Genomic DNA, 18,754 nt, shown 5'->3' with positions numbered 1-18,754 from the left:
GTACGCCGAATCGTGTAGTGTGTGCGACCACAATGTATCGTTACCTTTCCTCGCTGCGTCATACAGTGTGTACCCAGCATAACATGCAGCATGTAATGATACACTGCGCCGTCGTACGCCGAATCGTGTAGTGTGTACGATCACAATGTATCGTTACCTTTCCTCGCTGCGTCATACAGTGTGTACCCAGCATAACATGCAGCATGTAATGATACACTGCGCCGTCGTACGCCGAATCGTGTAGTGTGTACGATCACAATGTATCGTTACCTTTCCTCGCTGCGTCATACAGTGTGTACCCAGCATAACATGCAGCATGTAATGATACACTGCGCCGTCGTACGCCGAATCGTGTAGTGTGTACGATCACAATGTATCGTTACCTTTCCTCGCTGCGTCATACAGTGTGTACCCAGCATAACATGCAGCATGTAATTATATACTGCGCCGTCGTACGCCGAATCGTGTAGTGTGTACGACCACAATGTATCGTTACCTTTCCTCGCTGCGTCATACAGTGTGTACCCAGCATAACATGCAGCATGTAATGATACACTGCGCCGTCGTACGCCGAATCGTGTAGTGTGTACGATCACAATGTATCGTTACCTTTCCTCGCTGCGTCATACAGTGTGTACCCAGCATAACATGCAGCATGTAATGATACACTGCGCCGTCGTACGCCGAATCGTGTAGTGTGTACGATCACAATGTATCGTTACCTTTCCTCGCTGCGTCATACAGTGTGTACCCAGCATAACATGCAGCATGTAATGATACACTGCGCCGTCGTACGCCGAATCGTGTAGTGTGTACGATCACAATGTATCGTTACCTTTCCTCGCTGCGTCATACAGTGTGTACCCAGCATAACATGCAGCATGTAATGATACACTGCGCCGTCGTACGCCGAATCATGTAGTGTGTGCGACCACAATGTATCGTTACCTTTCCTCGCTGCGTCATACAGTGTGTACCCAGCATAACATGCAGCATGTAATGATACACTGCGCCGTCGTACGCCGAATCGTGTAGTGTGTGCGATCACAATGTATCGTTACCTTTCCTCGCTGCGTCATACAGTGTGTACCCAGCATAACATGCAGCATGTAATGATACACTGCGCCGTCGTACGCCGAATCGTGTAGTGTGTACGATCACAATGTATCGTTACCTTTCCTCGCTGCGTCATACAGTGTGTACCCAGCATAACATGCAGCATGTAATGATACACTGCGCCGTCGTACGCCGAATCGTGTAGTGTGTACGATCACAATGTATCGTTACCTTTCCTCGCTGCGTCATACAGTGTGTACCCAGCATAACATGCAGCATGTAATGATACACTGCGCCGTCGTACGCCGAATCGTGTAGTGTGTACGATCACAATGTATCGTTACCTTTCCTCGCTGCGTCATACAGTGTGTACCCAGCATAACATGCAGCATGTAATGATACACTGCGCCGTCGTACGCCGAATCGTGTAGTGTGTACGACCACAATGTATCGTTACCTTTCCTCGCTGCGTCATACAGTGTGTACCCAGCATAACATGCAGCATGTAATGATACACTGCGCCGTCGTACGCCGAATCGTGTAGTGTGTACGATCACAATGTATCGTTACCTTTCCTCGCTGCGTCATACAGTGTGTACCCAGCATAACATGCAGCATGTAATGATACACTGCGCCGTCGTACGCCGAATCGTGTAGTGTGTACGACCACAATGTATCGTTACCTTTCCTCGCTGCGTCATACAGTGTGTACCCAGCATAACATGCAGCATGTAATGATACACTGCGCCGTCGTACGCCGAATCGTGTAGTGTGTACGACCACAATGTATCGTTACCTTTCCTCGCTGCGTCATACAGTGTGTACCCAGCATAACATGCAGCATGTAATGATACACTGCGCCGTCGTACGCCGAATCGTGTAGTGTGTGCGATCACAATGTATCGTTACCTTTCCTCGCTGCGTCATACAGTGTGTACCCAGCATAACATGCAGCATGTAATGATACACTGCGCCGTCGTACGCCGAATCGTGTAGTGTGTACGATCACAATGTATCGTTACCTTTCCTCGCTGCGTCATACAGTGTGTACCCAGCATAACATGCAGCATGTAATGATACACTGCGCCGTCGTACGCCGAATCGTGTAGTGTGTACGATCACAATGTATCGTTACCTTTCCTCGCTGCGTCATACAGTGTGTACCCAGCATAACATGCAGCATGTAATGATACACTGCGCCGTCGTACGCCGAATCGTGTAGTGTGTGCGACCACAATGTATCGTTACCTTTCCTCGCTGCGTCATACAGTGTGTACCCAGCATAACATGCAGCATGTAATGATACACTGCGCCGTCGTACGCCGAATCGTGTAGTGTGTGCGACCACAATGTATCGTTACCTTTCCTCGCTGCGTCATACAGTGTGTACCCAGCATAACATGCAGCATGTAATGATACACTGCGCCGTCGTACGCCGAATCGTGTAGTGTGTACGACCACAATGTATCGTTACCTTTCCTCGCTGCGTCATACAGTGTGTACCCAGCATAACATGCAGCATGTAATGATACACTGCGCCGTCGTACGCCGAATCGTGTAGTGTGTACGACCACAATGTATCGTTACCTTTCCTCGCTGCGTCATACAGTGTGTACCCAGCATAACATGCAGCATGTAATGATACACTGCGCCGTCGTACGCCGAATCGTGTAGTGTGTACGATCACAATGTATCGTTACCTTTCCTCGCTGCGTCATACAGTGTGTACCCAGCATAACATGCAGCATGTAATGATACACTGCGCCATCGTACGCCGAATCGTGTAGTGTGTACGATCACAATGTATCGTTACCTTTCCTCGCTGCGTCATACAGTGTGTACCCAGCATAACATGCAGCATGTAATGATACACTGCGCCGTCGTACGCCGAATCGTGTAGTGTGTACGACCACAATGTATCGTTACCTTTCCTCGCTGCGTCATACAGTGTGTACCCAGCATAACATGCAGCATGTAATGATACACTGCGCCGTCGTACGCCGAATCGTGTAGTGTGTACGACCACAATGTATCGTTACCTTTCCTCGCTGCGTCATACAGTGTGTACCCAGCATAACATGCAGCATGTAATGATACACTGCGCCGTCGTACGCCGAATCGTGTAGTGTGTGCGACCACAATGTATCGTTACCTTTCCTCGCTGCGTCATACAGTGTGTACCCAGCATAACATGCAGCATGTAATGATACACTGCGCCGTCGTACGCCGAATCGTGTAGTGTGTGCGACCACAATGTATCGTTACCTTTCCTCGCTGCGTCATACAGTGTGTACCCAGCATAACATGCAGCATGTAATGATACACTGCGCCATCGTACGCCGAATCGTGTAGTGTGTGCGACCACAATGTATCGTTACCTTTCCTCGCTGCGTCATACAGTGTGTACCCAGCATAACATGCAGCATGTAATGATACACTGCGCCATCGTACGCCGAATCGTGTAGTGTGTGCGACCACAATGTATCGTTACCTTTCCTCGCTGCGTCATACAGTGTGTACCCAGCATAACATGCAGCATGTAATGATACACTGCGCCATCGTACGCCGAATCGTGTAGTGTGTGCGACCACAATGTATCGTTACCTTTCCTCGCTGCGTCATACAGTGTGTACCCAGCATAACATGCAGCATGTAATGATACACTGCGCCATCGTACGCCGAATCGTGTAGTGTGTACGATCACAATGTATCGTTACCTTTCCTCGCTGCGTCATACAGTGTGTACCCAGCATAACATGCAGCATGTAATGATACACTGCGCCATCGTACGCCGAATCGTGTAGTGTGTACGATCACAATGTATCGTTACCTTTCCTCGCTGCGTCATACAGTGTGTACCCAGCATAACATGCAGCATGTAATGATACACTGCGCCGTCGTACGCCGAATCGTGTAGTGTGTACGACCACAATGTATCGTTACCTTTCCTCGCTGCGTCATACAGTGTGTACCCAGCATAACATGCAGCATGTAATTATATACTGCGCCGTCGTACGCCGAATCGTGTAGTGTGTACGACCACAATGTATCGTTACCTTTCCTCGCTGCGTCATACAGTGTGTACCCAGCATAACATGCAGCATGTAATGATACACTGCGCCGTCGTACGCCGAATCGTGTAGTGTGTACGATCACAATGTATCGTTACCTTTCCTCGCTGCGTCATACAGTGTGTACCCAGCATAACATGCAGCATGTAATGATACACTGCGCCGTCGTACGCCGAATCGTGTAGTGTGTGCGACCACAATGTATCGTTACCTTTCCTCGCTGCGTCATACAGTGTGTACCCAGCATAACATGCAGCATGTAATGATACACTGCGCCGTCGTACGCCGAATCGTGTAGTGTGTGCGACCACAATGTATCGTTACCTTTCCTCGCTGCGTCATACAGTGTGTACCCAGCATAACATGCAGCATGTAATGATACACTGCGCCGTCGTACGCCGAATCGTGTAGTGTGTACGACCACAATGTATCGTTACCTTTCCTCGCTGCGTCATACAGTGTGTACCCAGCATAACATGCAGCATGTAATGATACACTGCGCCGTCGTACGCCGAATCGTGTAGTGTGTGCGACCACAATGTATCGTTACCTTTCCTCGCTGCGTCATACAGTGTGTACCCAGCATAACATGCAGCATGTAATGATACACTGCGCCGTCGTACGCCGAATCGTGTAGTGTGTACGACCACAATGTATCGTTACCTTTCCTCGCTGCGTCATACAGTGTGTACCCAGCATAACATGCAGCATGTAATGATACACTGCGCCGTCGTACGCCGAATCGTGTAGTGTGTGCGACCACAATGTATCGTTACCTTTCCTCGCTGCGTCATACAGTGTGTACCCAGCATAACATGCAGCATGTAATGATACACTGCGCCGTCGTACGCCGAATCGTGTAGTGTGTGCGACCACAATGTATCGTTACCTTTCCTCGCTGCGTCATACAGTGTGTACCCAGCATAACATGCAGCATGTAATGATACACTGCGCCGTCGTACGCCGAATCGTGTAGTGTGTACGATCACAATGTATCGTTACCTTTCCTCGCTGCGTCATACAGTGTGTACCCAGCATAACATGCAGCATGTAATGATACACTGCGCCGTCGTACGCCGAATCGTGTAGTGTGTGCGACCACAATGTATCGTTACCTTTCCTCGCTGCGTCATACAGTGTGTACCCAGCATAACATGCAGCATGTAATGATACACTGCGCCGTCGTACGCCGAATCGTGTAGTGTGTACGACCACAATGTATCGTTACCTTTCCTCGCTGCGTCATACAGTGTGTACCCAGCATAACATGCAGCATGTAATGATACACTGCGCCGTCGTACGCCGAATCGTGTAGTGTGTGCGACCACAATGTATCGGTTACCTTTCCTCGCTGCGTCATACAGTGTGTACCCAGCATAACATGCAGCATGTAATGATACACTGCGCCATCGTACGCCGAATCGTGTAGTGTGTACGACCACAATGTATCGTTACCTTTCCTCGCTGCGTCATACAGTGTGTACCCAGCATAACATGCAGCATGTAATGATACACTGCGCCATCGTACGCCGAATCGTGTAGTGTGTACGATCACAATGTATCGTTACCTTTCCTCGCTGCGTCATACAGTGTGTACCCAGCATAACATGCAGCATGTAATGATACACTGCGCCATCGTACGCCGAATCGTGTAGTGTGTGCGACCACAATGTATCGTTACCTTTCCTCGCTGCGTCATACAGTGTGTACCCAGCATAACATGCAGCATGTAATGATACACTGCGCCGTCGTACGCCGAATCGTGTAGTGTGTACGATCACAATGTATCGTTACCTTTCCTCGCTGCGTCATACAGTGTGTACCCAGCATAACATGCAGCATGTAATGATACACTGCGCCATCGTACGCCGAATCGTGTAGTGTGTACGATCACAATGTATCGTTACCTTTCCTCGCTGCGTCATACAGTGTGTACCCAGCATAACATGCAGCATGTAATGATACACTGCGCCATCGTACGCCGAATCGTGTAGTGTGTACGATCACAATGTATCGTTACCTTTCCTCGCTGCGTCATACAGTGTGTACCCAGCATAACATGCAGCATGTAATGATACACTGCGCCGTCGTACGCCGAATCGTGTAGTGTGTGCGACCACAATGTATCGTTACCCTTTCCTCGCTGCGTCATACAGTGTGTACCCAGCATAACATGCAGCATGTAATGATACACTGCGCCGTCGTACGCCGAATCGTGTAGTGTGTACGATCACAATGTATCGTTACCTTTCCTCGCTGCGTCATACAGTGTGTACCCAGCATAACATGCAGCATGTAATGATACACTGCGCCATCGTACGCCGAATCGTGTAGTGTGTACGATCACAATGTATCGTTACCTTTCCTCGCTGCGTCATACAGTGTGTACCCAGCATAACATGCAGCATGTAATGATACACTGCGCCGTCGTACGCCGAATCGTGTAGTGTGTGCGACCACAATGTATCGTTACCTTTCCTCGCTGCGTCATACAGTGTGTACCCAGCATAACATGCAGCATGTAATGATACACTGCGCCATCGTACGCCGAATCGTGTAGTGTGTGCGACCACAATGTATCGTTACCTTTCCTCGCTGCGTCATACAGTGTGTACCCAGCTTTAGCAGATTATTTTTTTTTTTTAAATTAAACTGGAAGTTAAATCAACTAAACCAATGTTCTCTCTGGAATCTGGTGATGTTCTATGCCGGATTGTAAAGATTGAACGTTAAAGAATGCCAATTCAGCCATATTCTAATTCCATATATAAAGCATAGCGAGAAGCAGTATGTAGTGACAGCGCTGCGTGCACGGTAGTCGCCACAGCGATGGCGTCCGCTACAATTACGTCAGTGACGACATAAATATAGGTGTCTTCATTCCTTGTAGTAGGCGACAGGTGCATCTGCCTACCAGGAATACCCGCAGTCTCCCGGATGGCCAGCAGGGTACGCTGCAGTCAGAGCAGCCTGAGATGGATTATCAACGCGCAAAAGCTAAACGAAGTAGCAGGAACTAAGCAGGGATTAGCGAGAGGGAGTGAGGCTGGGAACGCAGAGCTGCCTCATTACAGGGGAAGGACGGAGATAAGAGGAAGCAATGAGTGAGATGGAGTGTATTAAAGAGCCAGTGCCCTCAGTATACCGTGCATACTATATACCTACTGTACTCCCTAACATTACATAACCAGCCTGTGCACGGTGGGAGGCCATGCTGGGGCTTGTAGTTTCACAACAGCTGGAGAGCCACAGGTTGGCTAGGCCTGCTGTAGGGGAGAGGGAGACAACTTTACTTCTATTGAATAGGTTCCTGTCTTCTGGGCCAGCTCCCCGCTGCTAAGCATGTGCCCCAATAGCCTGCAGCCCTCGCTGGCAGACATTTATATAGTGCAGCCTGTCAGTGATGTCACAGAGGCACGTAATACAGCGTGCCCCCACTGGCTGGCAATAGGCAGCTGGCACAGGTTATTCTCCCAGATTAAATATACACTACGCAGGGAGGAACACAAATCGTCGCATAGTGAGGCAGCAGGAAAACCTGGCATGCACGTTATAATTAACACTGTATTCAATTTGGAGGTTTTTGCTGCAATTGAGGAACAAAACTCCATATTGTAACTGTTGGATCATCTGGGCATTAAAGCATGTCCCGTAGCCTGCATCCCCTCACGCTGGTCCTTCTACTAGAACATCGCCGTCATGCCAGGACTGATCCGATTGAAAGCCCAGTGCGCAGATTAAGGAGCTATTGCTCAGAGCTCGTTAATGGCTGAGACCTTCAACAAGTGTCTGAGCAATGCATTGCTAATTAGCAGCTCTGCCCTAATGATGCAGAATACATGTACATAGCCATGGCCTGTTCTGTGTGTAAGCTGGCTCTCCTCCTTACCATTCTCCCCTCCAAGAGCAATCACTAATCAGCACTCTGCCTGCCTCCTGCAGATCCAGTAATTACTGTCTCCTTTCATCCACAGCTCCTCTGACACCAGACCTCAGGCCCACTACCTCCCTTCTCTGTAATTACAAGCTAATAGTTTCAAGGGGTTTTTTTTTTCTCCCCTCCTGACGGGTCCCAGTTCAAGCACCAATTCCCTCCTCTGCCTCCCCCCGATTCTGCTCGACTCTCCTGACTAATGATACCCTGCAATGTACATCACAGCTTGAGCGCGGGTTAAGTCACAAGAGTGCCAGGACAGCTCGTAATACCCTTCACCAACGCGGCACACATTTCTGCACAGGCCACGAATGTCACCCTTTCCTTGCCAAAGAATAAAGGGACCAGCAGCGCCCAGCAAACCCCTCCGAGCTCACAAAAAAGGACACTCGGGGGGGAGTGAGGGGGCAGCTGGCGATGGCGGAGGAAGCCGATGTCCTTCCATAGTTGTGGAATAACCGGGTTGGGCTGTCAGAGAGGACAACCACAGAACGTGGTCTAGCTAACCAAGAACGTGAGGCGACACCAGGTACAATCAATTGTCCACATTGCAGTGATGAATAAAGTTGTTGAAACAAAAGTTCTTTTTTTTTTTTCTTTTAAAATGAAAAACAGGAAGACATATTTCCGGTGCAGTTTACAAAACTAGAAACCATTAACCGATTGGTCGCTGCACATTCAGTCCATATTATTGGCTACGTACACAAACAGAAATGGGTACTGATATATATATATATCTACTTTAATTCTCCTCACAGCTCCGGTAGTCTGTATGTACCCTTTGCTCTTTTCATACTACTAGGCTTTCTGCTGCGTTCGTCTCCTCCCTGTTGCGAGAGAGATGGCCGCCAGTAACGGAGGAGGATGGCAGAGGGGTCAATAGCCAAAATGAACGTATTCTGGAAACAAAGAGCTCACTAAATAGATGTTGTTATGAAACCCCTACTCTGACGACACTTTAAACCAGCGGTAAAGTAACATCTCACAGACTATTCCAGCGCAAATCAGACGCCAAAGGTTTTACTCCTGCGCTGGATCTGTCCGGAACGGCTCCATCTCGCGGCATGAGGCTACGTTGCCATTATCACGCTGCATATGACACCATGCAAAGCAGCCAGTCTCTGTACAAGACACTCATTGTATACAGAGCCCGCTGGCATGTTCCCTGCTGCTGACAGCGCATCGCGTGCCCTCAGGTGTGGACTGTGACACACACAAACCATCCTGTATTATCACACAACACGCACAAAGGGCCTCAGAGATGGATACAAACATTACAATCTGCGCTTGCGTCTAGTGTCATTACCGATTTAGCTCCTAATGAGGATTTATTTGCAAAGTGACTGACAGGGACCGTTTTGTAGGCGGCAACGGGGAGGTGGCGACTCGAACGCCGACGCAATGCGATGGTTTTCGGGGAGTGTTTCTGCCAGCGACTGTGATCCCGCACGCAGCGAAAACGTCTCCAGCGTCTCAGCTCCTGCGCCCATTCTGCGCGACCACAGGGTTACTCAGAAGTCCGATAATCGACTGACTTGCGACGGATGCTGCGTCTTTGCACGCAGTCGTTTGGAAGCGCAAAGCCGCCGGTGGGCGCCTCGATACAATCCCCGTCAGCTGCGACATTTGCCTATTTTCGCAGAGCCGTTGCGTACAAATTCGCAGCTGCATGGCGTCCGTCTCTGAATTAGCCCAATGTATCGCAAGGAACGATAATACCAGGGTACATGTGGCGCTGATGAAACAGGCAGCGCCCAGTTACTGCCGGGGGACGTACAACATTCCAAATGCCCAACGTGATGCAGCCGGGTCCTCTCCTGTCCTGTTTTATCTGGATACAACAATAACATAGCGGGGAACCAGCCGCTCCCCATCCTAATCCCTCACACAGCAGGCAGCCAGCAACACATCCCCAGCAGCTCCTCTGTGCATCTATCTGACACTGCTCTCCAGGGCTCTCATCTCAGGGTATTACAGACCGGGAAACGCTGTATAGGAGGACACGGTGACTGGGTCACACACACACATTATATATATTATATACACCACATACATATACACACACACACATATATATACACCCCCATACATATACACATTATATATATTATATACAAACACATATATACACCCATACACACCACATACATATACACACGCACGCACACACACACACACACACACACATTATATACACACACACACACACACATATATATATATATTATATACACACACATATATACACCCATACACACCACATACATATACACACACCACATACATATACACCTATACACACCACATACATATACACACGCACACACCACATACATATACACCCATACACACGCACATACATACACACCACATACATATACACCCATACACACGCACATACATACACACCACATACATATACACCCATACACACCACATACATATACACCCATACACACCACATACATATACACCCATACACACGCACATACATACACACCACATACATACACACGCACATACATACATACACACGCACATACATACACACCACATACATATACACCCATACACACGCACATACATACACACCACATACATATACACCCATACACACGCACATACACCCATACACACGCACATACATACACACGCACATACATACACACCACATACATATACACCCATACACACGCACATACATACACACCACATACATATACACCCATACACACGCACATACATACACACCACATACATATACACCCATACACACGCACATACATACACACCACATACATATACACCCATACACACGCACATACATACACACCACATACATACACACGCACATACATACACACGCACATACATACACACCACATACATATACACCCATACACGCACATACATACACACCACATACATATACACCCATACACACGCACATACATACACCCATACACACGCACATACATACACACGCACATACATACACACGCACATACATACACACCCATACACACGCACATACATACACACCACATACATATACACCCATACACACGCACATACATACACACCACATACATATACACCCATACACACCACATACATACACATCACATACATATACACCCATACACACCAGACGGACCACTCACGGCTCAGATGCAGAACGCGAGTGGCTGGAAAGGATTTGGTCGGCCATTTCCATTGGCCTATGAAGAGCAGTTTAGTCCAATGTGGCCTAAAATGACCAGATTGGTTGTCACAAATGTCAGCTGTTACCATCTGGTAAGACCATAGTGCCGATCATTTTCCAACGTGGTGTTATAGGCACCCTCCCTGTGTAACACACTCATCCGTCTACATGCCGCTAAATGAGACCACAGCGATGACCTTGCGCCATCCTCCCTCATCCGCACGCCCATCTTGCATATGACCACAATGCGGGACGCTTAGAACATGAATACATACATTACCTAGGTAACTGGGTGTTTTTGATGGAGACCCCTAATGAGGGGAAGGTGGGGATCAGGGTCTGGAGTAGGGGGCTGTGCGGCTCAATGATTATATAGATGCAGCAATAATCGCATGCGATTCTAAAGCGTGCGCGGGTTCATAGGTCTCCTACTGCGTCACAGGGAAAGCGCAGGACACAGACCAGTGCCTTTCCTCCCTGTACATATGAAGTTGCCTCAGTATCTCAGCGTCCGCTCGTCTTCAGCACAGTTTTGCACACATTACACCCCCCCCCAGGTTTCTATACAACAATTTTACATCTCATACAACCACAACTGTTGTGACCACACTGGATGAGAGGGGTGAAGCCTCCACCATAGATTTTGGCCCAGTTTAAGGGAAGCGGCTGCCTTGACTCTCTGCTGCGTCTGTACTGTAACACCAAGGTAAGTCAATAGCAGCGACATCTGCTGCGAATTGCTACACAAAGGGGTTAACACAAGCTCCAAACGGCCAGGCAGACATCTGTGCGGATCAATACCTGTCAGGACAATAGGGGCAAACAGGAGCAGAGAGCATCTCGCAGGAGCACAGAGGTGCTGATTATTCGGGGAGCGAGGCTGGAGGTCCAGAAGCCAATTAACCTCTCCAGAGCCAGAGGGCCCAGGCACACATTTCCTTCCCCGCAGATGCCCGGAGCCAGGTGCCAGCCTAGGAGCGGTGTACCCCAAGATGTAGCAATTGGAGGCACAGACACTCACACTCCTGTACATAAACTATTCATGGATGGGAGTCTGCGAGGATAGAATATATAATGATTGGAGGCTGATGGAGACACACAGCAGGGTTAGGTACCTCTGGGGCATGCAAGGGAAAATGAGGGGGGGTGGGGGCTTCGCTGCTTATCACTGGGGGGGGGCTATGTTCTCTTCAGCTCTGTCACACACATTCCAATTAACTTCTCCACAATAGGATCAGGAAGGCAGACACAGCGGGTCTCTGGCATATGTGATGTGCCCTGCAGGCAGGGCAGGGAGTGGGGGCACCTCTTGGTATCTACCACCATTGGCTTTGTAATGCTGCTTGGTCCAATGGTTGGGCATAACCCTCTTACTGTGCCAGGGTGACAACCTGCGCCCACTTTGCTGAATAAAACGTATAAAAGGGGGCACGCGCTGTGGTCAGCATGTTATGGCCGAAACGACTTCTAGAGAGTCACTAATCTGAGACGCAGGAGAGAACAAAAGGCCAATTTATCACACACCATACACCGCTGACCTATACAACCAAATCAGTCCTCATCATGGTCTAATCTGTTCCACACCTCCCCAACCTTCTGTCATCGATGTGAGCAGGCCATAAATCAGGCCGACACAGCAGCAGCACTTCCGCTGACCTGACCAATCTGCTCATTGTTCCCCGATTCACCCTCCCTCCAACGCCCCTTTCTTTTCACTGCCACTCAATGAGGCATCTGGAGGAAGGGGACGCGTGCTGGATCCAGAAACAGTATGACAGCAGTGCACCGTCACCGTACTGTGACCACTCGTCACCGGGCGCAACAAAACCACATTCCACAGGCAGCAGCTGAACATCACCCAAATCCTGGGCGGAGGTGGATTTAGTTGGGTAAAAGCTCAGAACACCCGTTTGAAGCATTCAGGTCATATCAAGGTTTACCCGTCGCCCATAAAATGTCAGCCTGCCCTGTATGTAGGCCACAGAATCACTCGCTGCCATATCCCTGAGTGACCAGATGGACAGGGCAGGAGCTGGACAGCCCCAGTGTAGGGACACCTGGCCCCGCGGGGCAGCTGCAGCCGATCGGTCACTGCCATTTGTTAGGAGAGACAATGCCTGTCGCCCGTGAGCAGGTGGAAGGTACGAAGCAAAAATACCCACAGCAGATTCTCCTGTTTCCCTGATCCCAATCCGGCTAAACATTAATACTTAATTATGGCTTTGGCACAGACGCCGAACCATAATCCTACACTCCACCCAGAAACACACAGCGGAGGCACAGCAGCAGGAGGAGGAGGTTCTCACTAGCAGGAGTCATTCCAGACCTCTCCAAAACACAAGCTGGAACCTACAGGACTCCGTCCGGCACACTACAATACCACCGAAGGGTTATTCTTACACACCTGATACAGGACACCTATATGTACAATATACAGCATTTCCCCACTACCGGACTGAGCCTAAAGTTGTCTAATTCATTGATTTGTGCTGTTTAAAAAGAAACAAAAAAAACACAAACATCTTATCAAACTCAATCTAGGAATGATTATACACCATACGGTGTGGTTACTGATGCCCTTCAGCTGCTTTATAACTACAAGTCCCAGCACAGACTCCTCAGCTGATGCAGGGTCTACTGGGACTTGCAGTTCAAAGTCACCTGGCGAGCGGCAGGCTATCCTAGCTCCGATGTAGATAAAGCCTGGCAGCAAGTATTCAGTCAGTGGATTGCCAGCTCCTGGGCTGCCTAAGGAGCCACCCCGCCTGGAAGACATAAAAGTGCGAGGCTCACCTTTCATGGCAGACGGATGCCCCTTGTGTTACATCCCGCAGCACACAGCCATAGTGTCTCCTGAAGATTCCCAGAGCAGATGACCCAGCGGAGAGGTGGAGCCAGAGCCTGCAAATACCTGATGCTCTGCACACACCCAGCAATGTTCCAGGCACAACCTCTCTCCTCTCTGCAGCCTGCAAGCTCCCTGCAGCCAAACCTCTGGCCATTAACAGACTGACAAAAGGGATCAGGTTTCAGCTGCTAAACCTCAAACTCCCTCACCAGTCATTAGGCTTTAAAGAGATCCCTTTAACCCCTTAAGTGGGGAGGAGATTGCACAATTCCTGGAGACCAAAACAAGGCACCAATGTTATCAGATGGGACGCAGGGAAAGGGGGTCCCCACTGGTGGCTGATTATTATCTATACATGCACACATCCAATAGAGAACCTCAATTATCGGTCAGTTGTCCAGTGAGGGCTCCTGGGTCGGCCACAAAATATGTATGAAGGCTCTGGGGGGATGAATGCAAAGGTTCAGTATAAAATGTATCTCCTGATAGAGGCGACGCTCACAGTGCATTACAGCTCTATGCAGAGGTAACATCCCCTATACCTGCTAATCTATTGTGGAACCCTGAAGCCACAAATACACTTATAATCATATAATCACACATCTCAGGTGATAGCTGTGCAGAGCGATCACAGGTAATCTGACTGCACTCTCCATGCATCCTCCTGATCCACACAGCGCACACAGGGGGTGTAGTCGGTATGGCCGGCGGTTCAAATCCCGACAGCGGCAGCCCGGCAAGAGTGAAAATCCTGATCGTCCAAAGGCAAGTATCGCTAACCTAATTCTACCCCCTAACCCCCCCCTTCCCCGCTGCCTAAACCCAAGTCTCCCGGGGGGTGCCTAACCCGAACCTCCCCCGGGGGTGCCTAACCCTCTAGGGGGGGGGGGGCTGCCTAACCCTAAGTCCCCCGGGAGCCCTAAAACTTAACCCTCCACCCCTGCGGCTGCCTGCACCCAGCTTACCTTTGTTCGGTATGCCGGGCGTCGGTCTTCCGGCGTATGGATGACAGGCGTCGAGTTTGACGCCTGTCATTAGTACCATGCCGGGATTAGAGACTCGGGAAGCCGGTGGTCGGTATTTAGATCGTGGGCTTCCTGACTACATCTCCACACAGGGGGAGAGCGATCACAGGTAACAATTATACAGGCGTCCTAATCTGAATGCATAGTGTGGGCAGCACAGACGGTGTAATGGTTAGCGTTACTGCCTCACAGGACTGAGGTCATGGGTTCCATTCCCACTACGGCCCTAACTGTGTGGAGTTTGTATATTCTCCTTGCGCTTGCGTGGGTTTCCTCCGGGTGCTCCGGTTTCCTCCCACACTCCAAAAATATACTGGTAGGTTAATTGGCTCCTAACAAAAATTGACCATAGTGTATACGTGCGTGTACATGTGATAGGGACTATAGATTGTAAGCTCCACTGGGGCAGGGGACAGATGTGAATGGTAAAATATTCTCTGTAAAGCGCTGCGGAATATGTGTGCGCTATATAAGTGACTGGTAATAATAAAAATATTTATATATATATATATATATACAGTCAGGTCCATAAATATTGGGACATTGACAGAATTTTCAAATTATGGCCTCTATTCACCACCACAATGGTTTTGAAATGAAACAAACAAGATGTGATTTACCTGCAGACTTTCAGATTTAATTTGAGGGTAATTACATCCAAATCAGGTGAACGGTGTAGGAATTACACCGGTTTCTATATGTGCCTCCCACTTTTTAAGGGGTCAAAAGTAATGGGACTATCAACTCAAAAGCTATTTCATGGACAGGTGTGAGCTATTCCCTCGTTATTTCATTATCAATTAAGCAGGTAAAAGGTCTGGAGTTGATTCTAGGTGTGACATTTGCATTTGGAATCAGTTGCTGTCGACTCTCAATATGAGATCCAAAGAGCTGTCACTATCAGAGAAGCAAGCCATCATTAGGCTGAAAAATCAAAACAAACCCATCAGAGAGATTGCAAAAACATTAGGTGTGGCCAAAGCAACTGTTTGGAACATTCTTAAAAAGAAAGAACGCATCGGAGAGCTCAGCAACACCAAAAGACCCGGAAGACCATGGAAAACAACTGTGGTGGATGACAAAAGAATTATTTCCCTGGTGAAGAAAAACCCTTTCACAACAGTTGGCCAAATCAAGAACACTCTCCAGGAGGTAGGTGTATATGTGTCAAAGTCAACAATCAAGAGAAGACTTCACAAGAGTGAATATAGAGGGTTCACCACAAGATGTAAACCATTGGTGAGCCACAAAAACAGGAAGACCAGATTAGAGTTTGCCAAACAACATCTAAAAAAGCCATTACAGTTCTGGAACAACATCCTATGGACAGATGAGACAAAGATCAACTTGTACCAGAGTGATGGGAAGAGAAGAGAAGGAAAGGAACTGCTCATGATCCAAAACATACCACCTCATCAGTGAAGCATGGTGGTGGTAGTGTCATGGCGTGGGCATGTATGGCTGCCAATGGAAATGGTTCCCTTGTATTTATTGATGATGTGACTGCTGACAAAAGCAGCAGAATGAATTCTGAAGTGTTTCGGGCAATATTATATGCTCATATTCAGTCAAATGCTTCAGAACTCATTGGACGGTGCTTCACAGTGCAGATGGATAATGACCCGAAGCATACTGCAAAATCAACCAAAGAGTTTTTTAAGGCTAAAAAGTGGAATGTTATGCAATGGCCAAGTCAATCCCCTGACCTGAATCCGATTGAGCATGCATTTCACTTGATGAAGACAAAACTGAAGGGAAAATGCCCCAAGAACAAGCAGGAACTGAAGACATTTGCAGTAGAGGCCTGGCAGAGCATCACCAGGGATGAAACCCAGCGTCTGGTGATGTCTATGCGTTCCAGACTTCAGGCTGTAATTGCCTGCAAAGGATTTGCAACAAAGTATTAAAAATTGAAAGTTAGATTTAGGATGGTTTAGTTTGTCCCATTACTTTTGGCCCCTTAAAAAGTGGGAGGCACATATAGAAACCGGTGTAATTCCTACACCGTTCACCTGATTTGGATGTAATTAACCTCAAATTAAATCTGAAAGTCTGCAGTTAAATCACATCTTGTTTGTTTCATTTCAAAGCCATTGTGGTGGTGAATAGAGGACAAAATATGAAAATTCTGTCAATGTCCCAATATTTATGGACCTGACTGTATGTATGTATGTATGTATGTATATATATATATATATATATATATATATACACATACACATACATACACACACACATTTCACACATGGTGTTTGCAGCAACTGAAAGTGCAGAACTAACCTTCTCATCACTTCAAGACTAATTTCGCAAGATACTGATCGATTTGAAGTTTTGTAAAGATCACGAGCTGCATTGCATCAATCCCAGACTATTTACCAATCACCCATTTGGCTAATTTACGCCCCCCTCCCCCTCACATCATATGGCGCATACACACAGTCAGATCTGTCAGATGAACGATTTTTACAAACGATTCCAGACAGTATTAAAATGAATAAAATACACCAAATCTGACTGCAAACACATCAGATGTCAGATATCGTTATCTGACGATCGGGAACGCGCATCGTTCATCATTGCAGGATCACAAGTCAGATATGAACGATTTTTAAAAATCAATATAGTTCAAATCTGACAGATAATCTGACCAATACTGTCTCACATCATAGTGGAACCCCCAGGGGACAGCACAGATGGTGTAATGGTTAGCGTTACTGCCTCACAGCACTGAGGTCCAAAAATATACTGGTAGGTTAATTGGCCCCCCACAAAAAATTGACCATAGTGTGTATGTGCGTGTGCATGTTATAGGGAATTTAGATTGTAAGCTCCACTGGGGCAGGGACAGATGTGAATGGTAAGATATTCTCTGTAAAGCGCTGCGGAATATGTGTGCGCTATATAAATAACTGGTAATAAACAAATAATAAATAAGTAAAAAATTAAACTCTTAATGCAAAGATAGCAATACCTAGAAAAGCCACTAGGAGGCAGCAGATAGTTGTGAATGTTACTGCGCAGCGTTAGGCCTAGGAAGTAACTGAATATCTGTTTGCACACAGCTCAGTCTTTTCCAGGTATTAGCTGTATAGGGGTGCACTGAGATACCCAGCAGCTGGTTTGTTCCCCGAGTCTATAATACTACATTATATAAATCACACTACATGGACCAGCAGGGCCGTCTCAGGGCACGTTTATTTACATTTGGTCTTTCAGCATTTTCCTTCCAGAGAATTGTGTCCTAAAAACGGCAGGAAATCCTATTGCACAAATCTTACCGCCTAGATCTAGTTTTAAGCTTTCACTTATTCTACAGTTTTATGACAACATAGCAATGTACTAAAGAATGACAAATAACTATTGACGAGCTCTCAGGCTGCTAAAGACGAACTAAAACATTTCATGCATTTGATGGGTTAAAACTAAAGTGTACGGGGCGGAAGTTTCCATCAGGGCACCTTGTTCTGATCTCTTTTGTTTTATGATTTATCAGAATAATGGCGTTTCTGGCACTCCGCGCTCTCCTGTAAAATATGGACGGGCAGGGCGATGCCTGACATCAATTATCCCCAGTCTGTGCTGAGGAGTGTGCAGATGGCAATACCACGATTTACT

General features: G+C 47.8%; 1 protein-coding gene across 3 annotated transcripts in view; it reads right to left on the bottom strand.

The window, feature by feature from the left end:
- GSE1 (Gse1 coiled-coil protein) overlaps positions 1 to 18,754 on the bottom strand; it is a 439,204-nt gene that overhangs the window by 54,350 nt on the left and 366,100 nt on the right. The window contains exon 1 of one of the 3 annotated variants that reach the window (XM_088448024.1): positions 14,060 to 14,359. The exons of the other annotated variants lie outside the window; for them this stretch is intronic. Coding sequence (XP_088304150.1) covers positions 14,060 to 14,066 — 7 coding nt within the window. The 5' untranslated portion in view covers positions 14,067 to 14,359. Of the gene's footprint in view, positions 1 to 14,059; positions 14,360 to 18,754 lie in introns of those variants that run through there. 3 annotated transcript variants of the gene reach the window in all.

The sequence above is a fragment of the Taudactylus pleione genome, unplaced genomic scaffold (genome assembly GCF_031769625.1).
Source record: "Taudactylus pleione unplaced genomic scaffold, aTauple2 ptg000447l, whole genome shotgun sequence".
Lineage (NCBI taxonomy): Eukaryota > Metazoa > Chordata > Amphibia > Anura > Myobatrachidae > Taudactylus > Taudactylus pleione.
Note: the sequence above shows the minus strand (reverse complement) of the source record. Positions and strands in the feature narration are given on the sequence as shown.